General features: G+C 34.7%; 3 protein-coding genes across 5 annotated transcripts in view; all 3 read left to right on the plus strand.

The window, feature by feature from the left end:
* The first annotated feature begins 9 nt into the window (after positions 1-9).
* LOC143303251 (uncharacterized) lies at positions 10-3,316 on the plus strand. 3 transcript variants are annotated; one of them, XM_076622204.1, is made up of 4 exons: positions 10-1,846; positions 1,924-2,356; positions 2,450-2,690; positions 2,756-3,089. In XM_076622204.1, the coding sequence occupies exons 1-4, from the start codon at positions 1,568-1,570 to the stop codon at positions 3,087-3,089; spliced, it is 1,287 nt and encodes a 428-aa protein (XP_076478319.1). In that variant the 5' UTR covers positions 10-1,567. The 3 variants fall into 3 exon arrangements, with proteins under 3 accessions (XP_076478319.1, XP_076478318.1, XP_076478320.1); XM_076622203.1 differs by having other exon boundaries at positions 10-1,183; positions 1,562-1,846; positions 1,924-2,690; XM_076622205.1 differs by lacking the exon at positions 2,756-3,089 and adding an exon at positions 3,187-3,316 and having other exon boundaries at positions 1,924-2,690.
* On the plus strand, positions 3,138-5,493 carry LOC117156983 (cilia- and flagella-associated protein 69). The gene is made up of 7 exons (XM_076622206.1): positions 3,138-3,316; positions 3,387-3,538; positions 3,628-3,832; positions 3,900-4,195; positions 4,280-4,494; positions 4,576-5,007; positions 5,127-5,493. The coding sequence occupies exons 1-7, from the start codon at positions 3,138-3,140 to the stop codon at positions 5,322-5,324; spliced, it is 1,677 nt and encodes a 558-aa protein (XP_076478321.1). The 3' UTR covers positions 5,325-5,493.
* A 304-nt stretch (positions 5,494-5,797) lies between these two features.
* l(1)G0289 (plexin domain containing lethal (1) G0289) overlaps positions 5,798-14,968 on the plus strand; it is a 45,439-nt gene continuing 36,268 nt past the window's right edge. The window contains exon 1 of the mRNA XM_033334570.2: positions 5,798-6,493. Within this exon, the coding sequence (XP_033190461.1) occupies positions 6,367-6,493 (127 nt within the window). The 5' untranslated portion in view covers positions 5,798-6,366. The remainder of the gene's footprint in view (positions 6,494-14,968) is intronic.

Genomic DNA, 14,968 nt, shown 5'->3' on the forward strand with positions numbered 1-14,968 from the left:
CTGAACTCTCGCCAAACTGAAATCGAAAGCGAATGGATATCAAAGTGGTAACTAAATCGCGGATTTTTATGCATTTATGAGAAATTTGGGTGTGCAAAATTGCATAGAAAAGACGTATAAAATATCAAAAGTGTAATGACTCCTATAATGAATTATTAGTAGATAAAACAATTTTCCACCTAACTCTTAAATATATTCTGAGAAATATGAATTTGCATAAAAATCTGCTGCCTAGTGACAACGCAATAGGAAACTAAGTCTATTGCATTAAACGAGATAGTAGATATCGATTACTAAATGCAAATATCTTTTGAAACCGATATCTGGAATATATCATTTTGTTACTGTTAAATACCTGAGATTTTGTAACTGTTTTGATCATTTTTCTAGTGTTATGTTAACTTTATAGCACCTTGATGTAATACTGTAAAGTAGCCATATTAGAATTGCAGTTAACAAGAAGTGAATTTTGATTTTCAGTTTTTACTGGCAACGAATTGAAAATATGAAATATACGGTATCATAAATAGTTGTAAGAAGCGTGTACTTTCTAATTTCGTAAAACTATAGGTAGATATAGCTTGGAAGTTCGTCATTCCTGTAGTTACTAACCTGTGTAACTTCTCTATTGATATAAACGCTTTTTAAATGTTGAAAATGAAATTTGTTGGATGCGATGAAAGATTTAGGTAAAAGGCACAAGCACACACCTTGCTACTGTCGACAGCGTCGGCGACTGCTGCAAACTCTCTCTTGCACGTGCACGAGACACATAAACATTTAAACGCGCGTGTATGTGACTATCTTAACACGAACGACTTTTACAAGTGATATTTTTCAAGATAATGAACTCTAAATATATACGTTACTGTATCTTTACTTTCTTCTTTGATAGTTTATAATACTTAACATAAATATGTATGGAATCAAATGCGATGAATCATATATTTTTGACAATATTCGAATCGAATTAAAGCACACTGAGTCGGCGGTTCATTTGACGAGAACGCCATCTAGATGTTCTAAATATATTGTATCAGAGGGCGCCATTAGTTCGAGTGTTCGCTTGTACTTATATATGTGTATGTTTCGTCTGCGTAAATATTGTGTTGTAAACTTCAGAATAACATTGCGGTTATTTGAATTTTTCATGAAATTTATGTGGTACTTGTAGTTACAGAAGGTAAGAATTTGTATACCTACCTTTTTTTTTTAGCGTTTTCTATGTATATTATTTTCAAAATAATGTAAAATTTACTATATGTGTACAAATGAATCATTTAATACAATAGTAGTGTAAGTTAAAAAAGTTGATTACTTTGTAATGAGACGATGAGATAAAGCAAAGATTCTCTAAAGGGTCAACTAGGCGATTCTTACTTATTTTGCTATCCACTGTGAAACTAATACAGATATACTTACTTATGTTTGAACGAGGGTTATGCTTTCAAGATTAATGTTTAACTAAAAAGGTGAAAGACTGACTTATACCACTTTTGCATTAAACGGCTCAACAGTTTTATATTGTATCTATGACAAACATATTGTACAAAAAAAATAGCAACATATGGAGGAAAATAAAACTGCAATACATGATCTTAATAAATTGGAAGTTAAGGATGTTTGGAAAGAATTTTATTGTCCAAAATATGTTACCCACCTTTGTCCTAAAACTGACAAATTATCAAAAGAAATATTAGATTTCTACGAACAATTAAAACTGGATACTAATTGTATTTTACAAAAATTGGACAAACTCATATCTGATCCTATAACAAGTGATAGCATAATTCGCATATGCAGACTTTTATATGATTATCTTGATAAAGTAGGAGATGATGGTTACGTATCCTTTAACAAGCATAATTTTAGTATATTAACTATTTGATTACCAATGAGAGGAATTTCCTTACAAATTCTCAGAAAGTTAAAGATTTACCATTGGTAATAAAAGTATTAAAGTTTTTGGGTGAAAATGTTAAAATGGTTAAAGAATATGAGCTACATCTTGATAGAATGTTAGAGCTTTGTAATGTACCACCCATATTAGAAAAGCTGTCTGAAAGTGTAATTCATATTGATATAATGGAACAATATTTTACATTGCTAGGACATCTTCTTGTAGTCTTACCTACAAAGCAGCAAACATTAAAAATTCATAGAGCTCTTGATTCTTTGTTATTAAAAGAACAAGTGAGAAATGTTCCTACAATAAAAGTTGAACATTGTCGTAAAGCTATGGAAAACTCAAGGTTACCATTAACTGTGACTGAATTGTTGCAAGCTTCTTTTCTAAGAATGTATCCAAAAATTTTAGAACTAGTTTTCTTACTTTCATCCATCTCTCATAAATGTTGTACGTACTGTGAAATCAATATTTTAATTGGAAGGTCTAGTAAATATTTAAAGAACTATATTTTTTATTATATTTTTATAATATTAAATAAAGGTTATAGAATGCTGGAAGCTAATATACTCAATGTTATATTTATAAGAATGGATCTTCCTTATGCAATTCAATTACAATGTACACGGCCTCCTGACTTATTGTTAGATGGGGAAGAATATAGTGATGAAACAACTCTTTTGATAATGAATACTCTCTGGAGCTTGATGAAATCTATTATTTTTTCTAATAATATGCCAAGAAATTTAAGGGAAAATTTGAAACCAACTCATTGTGTTTTATGGTAATATATTTAGGAGTATGAAAGAATATATTGCATTAATTATGGAATTAATTTATATTGTACAGGGGCCTATGTTATGCTTTCAAGCGACAGATATGTTATAGCCAATATAGAAAGTTTAGTGCCAAGATTAGAAATGAAATTGCTATGATTATTCTTATAATTTCAATTACCTTACCTTCTTGGAATCTTGTTAGTAGCGGTATAGCTGATGCTGTTATTAAATACTTAATTGGAATTGAATTTGGGTCTACTACAATATTTTCAAAAGTGATAAAATTTGGTAGAACTACTGATGATTTGCATTTTGAAAAGACTTTATTATTAATTGTTACACATTTAGCAGAAGTTGATGCTTGTATTTTTGTAATTACTTTCTCTCTTTCTCTCTTTTTTTAATTGTAAGAAACATTTTAATGTTAATGTTAATGTTATCTACAATAGTTAATGATAAAGAGAAAACTGATGCAAACTGTACTTCAAATTGTTAATCCAGATATTGAGGGAACAAAAGTTACTTGGAACACATCTCAATTTTGGGATTTATGGATTCATGCTGTAAATGCTTTATCTATATTGGCACCAAAAATGCCAGAACAATTCATAGAATATGGTGGTGGTATTAGGTAGTCAAAATAGATAAATATACATTTCTCTTTGTTCTTATGATGTAAAATAATCCTTAATATTTTACAGATTATGTGTAATGCTAGAATGGTGTCTAAATACAAAATTTGATATCAAAATAGTAATGAATTGTATAAAAACAATTTGCATAATTATTCTAAGTAATAATGAATATTTATTAGAATACTTCCGAGAATATGGAATTATATCATCATTAATTAGTTAGTTTTTTATCTATACATTATATTGACAAACTTTTGTCACTTTTCAATTCTACAATATATAATTTTCCCTTTTCTATGGACTAAAGAACTTATTAAGTATATTTTGAAATTTGAAAAACTCAAAGAAAAGGAGCAAAAGGTTTTAACACTGGCATTAATATCAGTTGAAAGACTCATGAGAAAACAAAAATTTTACCATGATATATATGGAGAGTATAGTATTACATTCATCATGAAACTATTATTTCGTTGTATTTATCAGAAAGGTAGTGAATTCCAACTGGATCAACGGTAATATACATGTATTTAACAACAAAATGAGAATACATAAATATTATCATGTAAAAAATTTTATTAGTCTTTTACTAGCAATAGGCTCGTATATTTGGGAATGCATAATATGGTCTCCTAAAAGTCTTGAAAAATTTATTCGATATGGTGGTGTGTATATTATCCTTGATCTTATTGAAATTGTTCCATATTGTTCTCGTTGCTTATTTCTTGCTGTTTTTACCGACATGTGCGACAATTTTTTTTGTGGGCCATTTTTATGTACATGGAGGGCTACTGATAAAAGGACAGGGTTAATGTCTTTACTAGCAAAAATATGGAGAGAAGAAGAAATACGGATTGAAGTTAAAAGAAATGTGGATGGCACTGTAAAAGGCAAATAATAAGAATAATTTTAATTACTAATATTTTTATAAAAACTTGAATACACTGTTTACTATCTGTTAGACGTGAAATTACCCCAAATGAGTAAGAAGCAGTGGTTAAATACTTACTGCATAAAATTAGCTAGAGATAATAGTCCAGCAATAATTGACATGATTGGTTCAGTTAGATCAAAAATATTTAGTATTTGCAAAATAATTGAAAGAGATAATGAAAAGTATGAAATGGCCAAGGAACATTATAAAAAATTACATGCTAATCTTTCAATGGAAGACAGAGTAAGTCGTACAAAAATATTTACTGAATTTCATCTTGTACTTAACATTTGATGTAATTTGTATTGTTTAATATCTTTTCAGATTACGATATCTACCATAGAATTATATTTTACATTGAAATTAGGTCAAGTATGGATAGAAGTTGCTAAATATTTTGAGCAAGTTGGCATTACTCCTCTTGGTATGGATGGTCAAGCACTTTTTTTGATGACTCAACGTTATCTTTTGTGGGGTAAAATGACAAAAGAGAGACAGGCCAGAATAATACAATCTATAGAAAAAGAGGAAGACATAGAAGAAAAAGACGAATATGCAAGGATCCGTAATTCTAAGCTTATTTTAGCATTAGATGCATTTGATGAAATAGATTATATGTATAGAACGACAGATAGATCATATAGGATAAAGAAAAAGTATGAACAAATACGACAAATTAATTTAGCTTTAAAGTTCCCATCTATCTCAGGTGATTCGCATTGTCATAGGACATTCCAAGATAAAATAATGGTTACGGTAAACATGATATACTTGAATTAAGTTTTCAATGCTATGTTTTCTTACTATCTTTGCTTTTCTTTTCAAAAATTAACCTTTTATGTGTAAATACTATTTTCTTCAATTATTTCATGCAGGCTATATTTAATCAACATCAAACAGTAAACAGCGGTTTGACAACAGATCCATCTTTAAGTCAAATGAAATTGGGGAAAATTCTCCCTATTTCTCCTTGTGATTCCTACATTTCTGACATAACATATGATTCTGAATTACTTCCATCTTCTTTATCAAATACCTGTCTCTCTAACATAGAAAAGTTCTTAGAAAATTAATAATTCCTAATAATTTAAGATGATAAATTAAAAATTTTATTCAGTAAATGCTAAATTTTGTTTGAATAAACTCCATTATTATCATCTTTGGAGACTATAGAGATCTGTATTGCCGACATGAATAATATAAATATAATTTTTCCCCTTTTTTAAAACATTTTGATAATAATTCAAATACAATTTAAAAAATGAACTTTTCACTTTTATCGAATAAGAGAAATTGAGGTAAAATATTGGTATGTTTTATTATTTCCTTTTAATCACCAATATTGAATCCTTTGTCGGTGTTATAAAAGAAATCCTTATTTAACAAAAGTTTTAACAAATCAATAAAAAATCGAAAGTTTCTCCAATAGATATATCGGGCAAAGCTAGCGACGACTTGATTGGTTCCTATCGCTTGATTATCTGAACTGTAGATTCATTATCTAGATAATGTAACGGATACTCTAGCTGGGGAGCGTATGAAGAATGCCGCGGTAAGTCAGTGAGTGCCAACATGCCGTTCCTGCCACAAGCGATCGTCGTTGTCGTTCTCATCCGTCTGGTACCGGTTTAAAGACGTGTCGTGGAACGTGAAATCAAGTGCTCGGCTCCCTGTCTCGTCTTCTCGCGTACAGTTCGTCCCTGCTCGTGAATGAAACATATAAATCGCCGTATAAACCCGCACGTTCATGTTCAAATAGTCACCCGTCGTAGAAAATCGTGTTTTCGATGACATTTGTGACTATCGCGGTGAACGTTTATACATCGGTAAGACGACCGATTAAACCTAGCCCAAATTGTTTCGTCGATTACAATTTCCCAAACTTTTCACCCGGTTTCCTTTTCTAGCATCGGTTTACCTCCCATCCGACATTTCATTTATCGGGGTGTTTCCGTCCTTATCTCTCGTTTCTCGTTTCATCTCTATCGTTTCCCCATACCCCCTCCCTCTGATCATCCTTCCGTCATCGTCTGGTCGACCGCGGGAGGCAGACGGGACACGAAGCGCACGGATTTATATTCGTGTAGCGCAGGAGAGTTTAGCAGCTTCGTAAATATGGCGTGTGAACGGTGGTGTTTTAACCGTGGCTGTGACGAAGCTCCTCGACGATGGCTCTACATCCTGTTCCTGGCCTTCTGTGTGCTCGAGCATCCTGGTTCGAGCATCGCGGACAGCGAGTTCAGTGAGTCTTTTCAACTTGTTGCACCTCCTATGCTTTCTTCTCTTTCTCGTGTGCGAGCCGAGAAAGAGAGGATGTTTCTCCACGGTCGGGAAAAGAAATCGCTTCGTAGCTAGGAAAGACGCTTCGCAGATTATCTACCTCAGGAACCAGATAAGAAGAACAATTGAGAAAAAGAGAGAAAGAGGAAAGAAACATTTCTTCTCGTCGATGGTACGAACGAGAAAACGGACGTACGGTTCTTCCTACGCGTGCTACTACGCAATTTCACTTGTAGCGTGACTGTCCCCTTTAAAGAAACAACTTCCCTCGTCTTCGTCCTTTCTGTTACATGGTTTCGGTCGTGGTAACGAAACTCTCGTTCGTCGAGTCTAACCGCATTCGTTAATTATACATATTTTTACTCTTACTTAAGAAGCGATTAATCCATTATTTTTTTTTTACAAAAAAAATATCCTCCTTCATTCTTAAATAAATTCCCCTTTCTCTCTTTTCATTCGACAACTTCTTGCTTGTTCGTATCTGAGAATCTGATGATTAATACCATCCTCATTAGCAAGATTGCAATGCGGTGATATGTTATCGTTGCAATTATGTAATTACATAGCCTTGACATACAATAGATAAAAGGAAATATCTATTTCTATATGTATATTAATTAGAAGGATTTCTGCAATTGATGGAAGTCTGCTTGAAACGATAACGCGATCGACGACAACCAGTAATATGCTTTGTTTTGTCCTGTTTATGTTATTCGATCCCGTTCGTTCTATCGATCGTGACGGCAATTTTTTTGGAGTCGTTAACCTTTCTCGTTATACATACACGTTTATCTCGCTTACTATTAGGAAAACAAAATTACTTCTATGGTTTCGCGGAATTTTTCGCTAAGTGCTTTGTAATTTTCTATTGTAACAGTAACGTATAATATACGTGCAATATAGAACGCTTCATGAAAACTTCCACGACATGACAAGATATTTGAGAGGCGGAACCAAGTTTTAGATTTAACAATAATAATTCATCTATGGACATTTATACATTTATAGGAAGTTTAACGGCGAAAAAATATCTAGAACGATATAAAAGTATAGAAAATATTGAAAGTAACGCGGCCTTTTAGCAGCTGCTTAGGCTCTAGTCCTTTAATTGTAATCATAAAAATATTAATTTACATAAACTTGCGCGCAGACTAATAATAATAATAATAGTAATAGTAATAATAATTAGATGTAGTCATTCACGTTTAACAGAGAAGTTAAGTTTTCTAACCTTGCTGTTGCGTCGAAGAAAAAGCGAGTCAGGGAGAGAAGGAGAAAAAAAATTAAAAAAAAAACACGTGCGTCGTAATCTTTTTCCGTGCACGGATTGGACGATGGTTGAAATTTCTGAAATGACAGATCGAAAGGTTATCAAGGTTCGTTGTGTCTCTTTAGATTTCTCCCGCACAGTCGATTCTGTTCAGAATTTTGTGGAATGTCGCTGCTCATGCGAACCTGCCACAATGGCCACAGGGCCACCACTGTTTTATCTACGCGCGCCATGGTGAAACGTTGTGTGGCATATTTCATTTTGTTTATTACTCCGTTAGTGCGATGTAACGGAGATACCGTATTTTATTTTTATTTAACGTTTAATCTATTTAAATCGAGTCTCTCTTCTTGCCGTTTTAATACGTATCATCCATACGTATTATTTACGTATACGCAGGTTTCACCCATTCTTTTTTTCTACTACAGTTGAACATTGCTACACTACTTTTAAGATAGACGTATTAATATTTTAAATACGTCAGCAATATAATTTTCATTTTCGTTTACCATCATTTCTTTTGCATACAAATCGTCATTGCCGTACAATTTTTGCGGAACATTTTAAATACGCCAGCGATATACTTATTAACCTAGCAATGTTCAACAGAGAAATGTCCGATAGGTTATAATTATTATAATTATTGAAATTACGCAGAAAAGATAATATTTGCTAATAAATGACGCAATGGACATATAAAAAATATTTCTGCGTAGAATGCGAATACGATTTTTCTGTACGAGCAATTTTGTAAGTTTATATTTTTACGCGTCATTAATTTTGGCAACGTACTTCATTTGGTTATATCGAGAAACATAATATTCTTCATATACGAGTTAATTGTTGCAAATTTTGCCACGCAACATTTAATGCGCATAACTATTACGCAACAGATGGCCAAGGACTTATCTCACTCTGTGTTTCATTTACTTCCTTTCCTCTCACTTGTTTCGTTACCGTTCCTAGATATATTCATATCCTATACATAAAGTCGTAGCTGCAAGCATGAATCAACGCGTTATTTTCTTTTTCTCTGTTATCGAATAACGCATTAAAATGCCATTAGCTGTTTGATCTCGTTTACGTTAAACTCTCGCTCGGTAAAATTGCAAGTATGAAAAAGTCCTTGAAAGAATCAATAGACTATTCTGTAACCAGCGTATTGTGAGTTAATCACTGTTTAACTACTTTCATGAATAATTTATTTTCGTTATGTAACAATAAACGAAGTTGATTACCTTACAATTCAGTCTCAATATACCATGAAGATAATTCATACTAGTTTTATAAACAACCTACTTCCGTTACATAATAATATATAAAAAAAAAAAATAATAATTGAATTCCTTTCAAATCAAGGAACCAACTCGATTTTACTACAAACTTGGGAGCACGTTTCAAGTCAAATGAAGCAGCCAGTTTACATTGGTAAAGCGTTTCAGATCGCTCGACTAACGAGCATGAGAGTAAAAAATTGCAGGAATATTTGAGCAGTTGCTGTTGGGCTTCCAGGATGCAACTAACGCGGCGGCCTCGTTCGAACAAAGTTAAGGCTTCGTACTGCTTATTGTTAGCAGTAGGAAAGTTCAATGAAAGAATGAAACCGCAATGCGTGATTGTAATACGACTGTACGCTACAGTCAATATATACGTAGGTTAACCTTTAGATATCGATTTGAGTAAATGTCAACCAAATCGTAGGAAATGTTCCGTTCTTACATTAATCATCCATTGGCAAGATTACTTGGATATAGCGTATACATTTTGCAGGGATCGGAAAATTACCTTTCGATAAGGGCTTCATATCCGATATTATATTACGCTATATTATATCTACCGATAATGGATTACAGAAACTTCAAATATTTCCATGTATCTTGAAATTAAAAAAAAAAAAAAAGATGTTAAAAAAAACAGAAGATAGAACGTTTTAACGAAGGAGGGAATTACACGAGATAGAGAGCCGAGAATCGTGACGAATCTATTTCGTAAAGCACCAAGAATCGTATAGGTTCACACGTTTGTGATACACGATCGCATGGCGATGGTATTGGTTAGCGCGATTGCCCCATCGATTCCATTATTTTTTCCTGTGGCCCGATTCTCGAAGGCCCCTTCTCGGAACTCTCGTTTCGAACAAAAAGGGTGCTTGTACGAGTGCCGGTAGCAGTGTGTATAGCTCGTTTCGAGTGGTTTTCACGGCGACAATCGACGACTCGGTCCTCGATCGGAACGAAGCGGTAGAGAAGGCGTGACGAGAGTGGGCACTCGCGTGAAACAAGTCGAAATTAGCGGCACAAAGGACTGCGAAACGCGAGCGATCCTCTCAGCGGAGGAAAAGCGGGATTGCGCTTTCCAAGCTTCGTCTCCTCTCGCTCTTTTGATTTTTGTCCCGATTGGCTGCACGCACCAATGCACCACGTTCGTTTCAAGGTTAAAGAAACAATTCAGCGACAGTGGCAGAGTTGTATACTGTTGTTCCACGGTTCTACTACAGCGTATCCTGAAGGTTTCCGCGAGTTTTTAAACGGTTTCGAAAGAGCGTGATTCGACCGAAGAGTCGAGTTGTTATTTTAAAATTGCTTTCACAATTTTCCATACGTTTTGGTAAACATACGTGTCTAAGTATGATACAGTTTTACGGCTAGTATTATTCTTCCGCAATATATTCCATTATATATCCCTCCGTGATATATTCTTACTTAATGCCAAATCATATTTACGTAGCATTTCAAACATACGATATGCATTTACGATGTTTTCATACCACTTGCTCGTATTCTCGTGCTGAATGTTTACTTCACTTATCAATGATACTTCATCAGAGATATGTTTACATAAACCTGAGCGATACGAAATTATCGCACCACCAACTCTCACACGATACACGCGATATTTGCACGTTTTTATAGCCTAACCGTTGTACTTTCTCGCGGTTGTATTTTCAATGGTATTCCACGAAAGCGCAGATTACTTGGCAAAATAAACATTTCGTTGAAGTTTGTTCTAACCGTGTAATCGAACCTCGACGTGAAATTTGGATGTAAATATTTGTGGCCTGACAGTGTGTTTAATTTTTAAGTATTTGACAGAGGATCAACGCTGCATTTGATGCAAGCTTCCATTCTCTAATCTATTTCAGTTAATTTATATCGTTGAATTCTTCATATTCCGATCGAATCGTAAGTACGATTAATGTTTGCCATTGTTAAAAAAAAGAAGAAAAAAATAATTCAGTAACGATAACTTTGCCGCAAAATAATTTTGGTGCTTCCCTAATTTCATGCATAATACGTTGTTTTGCTAGAAATGTTCCCTATCTTGGCCGATCGCGGGAGTTCACAATACTCGTTTGCATTTTCATTGTAACGTTTGCACAACTATAACACACACAGATATTAGATAAATTATCCGTGAATCATATCTGCTGTTAGATTTCTTACAGCACGGAAAGTTCAACGTTCCTCTCGAATTAGTTCTTCGGATCGACGCTTGCGTTATTTGCGTCACGTTCCAACTAAAAATAGAAAACATTTTGACCTCGTGACAATACATCGGACCCCATATTTCGCTGTATTATTCGCTCGAGCGATATTGTAATATTCATTAAACAAAAAAAAAAAAAAGAACAAATTTCAAGCAGGAATCAATGCGTAGAATTAATTTGTTTATATACAGGGTGGTTGGCAACTGGTGGTACAAGCCAAAAGGGGGTGATTCTACGCGAAAAAAGAAGTCGAAAATATGGAATAAAAATTTTTCGTTCGAGGCTTTGTTTTCGAAAAAATCGACTTTGAATTTTCGCTCGGTACGCGTGCGGTACGTTATAACGAATCTCACTGTGGATCGTTGTCTCAATGGAAAAAGTAAAAAAAAATTCGACTTCTTTTTCGCGTAGAATCACCCCCTTTCCGCTTGTACCACCAGTTACCAACCACCCTGTATATAACGCCCCTACCATACGTATCATCAATATTTTCGTATTGCATATCGAGCAAAAAGCCATTTCCTATTCTTGTTAAATCTGTTCAAGCATTTACCTTATCTGGCTCAGCCTACTTTATATTCATTCTATAGAAAAACGTTCCACTTTTAAGTATCGCAATGCGATAACTGAATTTATTAGATCGCGAATAAATTCTTATCGATAGATGTTTAACAGACGATTATCCCGAGTGTTTATTGCATTTATGAAAAATTTATAAGCGTAAAAACCTATAGACAGCACGCAATATGCGAGCATACAACGCATAAAATATTCAGACTAAACTACTTATTAGGCATAAACAAGCGCAGTTCGAACGCTTGTTAACTTCTTTCAATTTCAATGAACGATTTATAATTTGTTCATAATTAATTCCTCACGCGCGCAAAAGTACGCGCATGCGTCGTAAGAACTTCTTTTCGCAGTTCGTACACATTGCGCAATCGCAGTACATTACATCGCGCAGAGGTTGGAAAAAGATGGACGCAACGAATCGACACGTTGCAACGCAGCGGTCAAAGGTGTGCAAGAAATCGAACACTTGCACGACAATTTGCATTTTCAAACTGCCAACAGCAACGATTTCTTGCCTGAACAAGAATTTTTATAGCGTTAGTTCTCTAACGAAACGTTTCTATGATTGCGCGATAGAACGATACGCAAATCAGATTAAACGTTTTTTTATCGGACAAGTGTATGAAATTGTACGTATTTTCGAGCCTGCTTGCTCGTTTGTCTGTGCGCTACTACCTGGTTAAATTATGGCTTTTAGCAGGATATGTTTCTTCCTTTTGTTACTCCTGCCAAACGTAAACGTCCTTTGCACCCGTTTGGCTGCGTGCCATCACATTCGGAGAAACCCATCTGAAATAATAAATTTCCTGTTTCGACTTTGTTTCGTGCCTGTCGCGTTTGGCGTAACTTTTAAGAGCGATCTTTACTGAGCATTCAGACAGGTCGATATTATCGTCAATATTTAAGTCTTTCGATATTGTATCGACGTTATACGTACTGTTTGAGAACTACGCTTTGGTATGAGAGACGTTCGTATGGTGCTGGGAACTTGGAGAACATCTCTTCGACGAATTTTAGGCACACCTGGAACATGTTAAAATTGGAATTATCGTTACCAGTCGGATCGCGGATAATTATGCAAATTCCTATTTTTACGGATATAATTAAAAAAATGGAATCCAATGGAAGAATCATTTTACTCGCAAAATATTATCTGGGAATGTTTACGCTATTATGGGAAATTTATAGTAGAATAATACGTCGAAAGTAAGCGTACTTCTCCTAATATTCAGTAGAAAATTTCTAATTTACGTTCCATTTGTTTAATCGTATTAATCGTATTTGCAATCTAGTTATGATAAGTAGTACCGTAGTTTGAATATTTTATATAGTTTTCCATTTTTATTTCTACGTTACGTGCCATTCTGCGCATTGTCGCAATTTCAGATTTCCTAGAAGTGCACAAGGAAACCGCGGTCTGATTATCAGAATAGTAGAACGTTTGGGACCAAATATCTCCAAAAACTGTACTCAGTGGAATTATAAATGTTGAGGTTATTCGATGTGTAAACAGAGAAAACTCGTGGATAAATTGTAAGGCAGAAAATATATTTAAATAGAAGTGTAATTATAAGTAAGAATACAATTTGAGCTGGTCCAGATCCACACGCTAGCTGTGTCACCCAATAACTGAAAACCCCGAAGCCAAAGTCACCTGTCTAGTGTTTACGGTCTGACTTCGTCGCAGTCTTTTGTCTACGCGCTGTCGATGGCTTCGGTGCTTGAGAAAACTAAAAAGAGCAGATGTAGAGTTTTCTTACAAGTGGTGACCACTTCAACAATAAATAGTTATTTTTTATCTGCCGTTTTAATTAACCACAGAGATAGTTGATGATTTACAGATTTACAGATTCTTCCCATTTAAAATCGAAGAACTGCTTCTGGAACATATTTAGATTCTCATTCGACTTCATGTCATATACTGTATTCAACCTTTTCCACATTTCATATGCCGTTGTGCAACATAAAAGAAGATCCAACGGTTTCCCTCCTACTGAAGTCACGATTAATTTTCTCGCTAACCGATCTGCCTTCAAAAATCTTTCACGAGCGATTTCTTTCTCCGCGCTGTTACCTGGACGACACAGATTCCCTTCACACACGTTGATCAGGTCGTCATCTTCCTCCAAAAGTGGATACGCATAACAAAACGCCACTGGAGCCAATTTTCTTCGCCACGTAACATCTCGATCTTCGCACTTGCTGACTCCATTTTAGCACTATCCCTTACTTTACTAAGCGCAACACTTTAACAATTTATCCGCTTCACGTTGCTGCCTTGCAATTTACAGCTCTGGGCCCATGACCTGTTGAGGTTATTCGATGTGTAAACAGAGAAAACGCGTGGGTAAATTGTAAGGCAGAAAATATATTTAAATAGAAGTGTAATTATAAGTAAGAATACAATTTGAGCTGGTCCAGATCCGCACGCTAGCTGTGTCACCCAATAACTGAAAACCCCGAAGCCAACGTCGCCTGTCTACTGTTTATGGTCTGACTTCGTCGCAGTCTTTTGTCTACGCGCTGTCGATGGCTTCGGTGCTTGAGAAAACTAAAAAGACCAGATTTTTTTTTTTATTTTATTTATTAAAATTACAATCAATTCTCGCGTTGAGAAAGAAAAAAGAAAAGAAAAAGACCAGATGTAGAGTTTTCTTACAAGTGGTGACCACTTCAACAATAAATAATTATGTCTTATCTGCCGTTTTAATTAACCACAGAGATAGTTGATGATTTGCGGAATGCGGGGAAAATTTGCAGATGTCGGCTATAATTGCAGAATGTTTTCCCTATCTTTTATCGAACATGCAACGTTCGAACGAGTGCGAATCACGGGCTAGAACTTAAAACTGCTATCGACGGAGGGAAAAAATGGATTCAAACGTGAAGAGATACGCAGTGACGCGCGAAAGTATTTGAACTCTTATCGCTTGCGAATATGAGTACGCTTTACCTGTTACTGAAACTTTATCTGCGCTGTAACGATACACGGCTCTCCTGATTACGCTGATAAAATCTGAAACGAAAATTATAAATATTACATACGTGTTACGAGTCATTTACAGCGAACATATAATTAGCGTGAAAGACGTGGCTATAAGTATTGT

This window comes from Bombus vancouverensis, chromosome 10, assembly GCF_051014615.1.
Source record: "Bombus vancouverensis nearcticus chromosome 10, iyBomVanc1_principal, whole genome shotgun sequence".
NCBI classification, from domain to species: Eukaryota; Metazoa; Arthropoda; class Insecta; order Hymenoptera; family Apidae; genus Bombus; species Bombus vancouverensis.

Coding starts and splice junctions, on each gene's coding strand:
- LOC143303251 (XM_076622203.1), top strand. CDS start 1,568: ATGGAGGAAAATAAAACTGCAATACATGATCTTAATAAATTGGAAGTT. Junction 1,847..1,923: donor AAGTAGGAGATGATGGTTAC/GTATCCTTTAAC, acceptor ACAAATTCTCAG/AAAGTTAAAGATTTACCATT. Junction 2,691..2,755: donor CCAACTCATTGTGTTTTATG/GTAATATATTTA, acceptor TATATTGTACAG/GGGCCTATGTTATGCTTTCA.
- LOC117156983 (XM_076622206.1), top strand. CDS start 3,138: ATGATAAAGAGAAAACTGATGCAAACTGTACTTCAAATTGTTAATCCA. Junction 3,833..3,899: donor GAATTCCAACTGGATCAACG/GTAATATACATG, acceptor AAATTTTATTAG/TCTTTTACTAGCAATAGGCT. Junction 4,495..4,575: donor ATCTTTCAATGGAAGACAGA/GTAAGTCGTACA, acceptor ATATCTTTTCAG/ATTACGATATCTACCATAGA.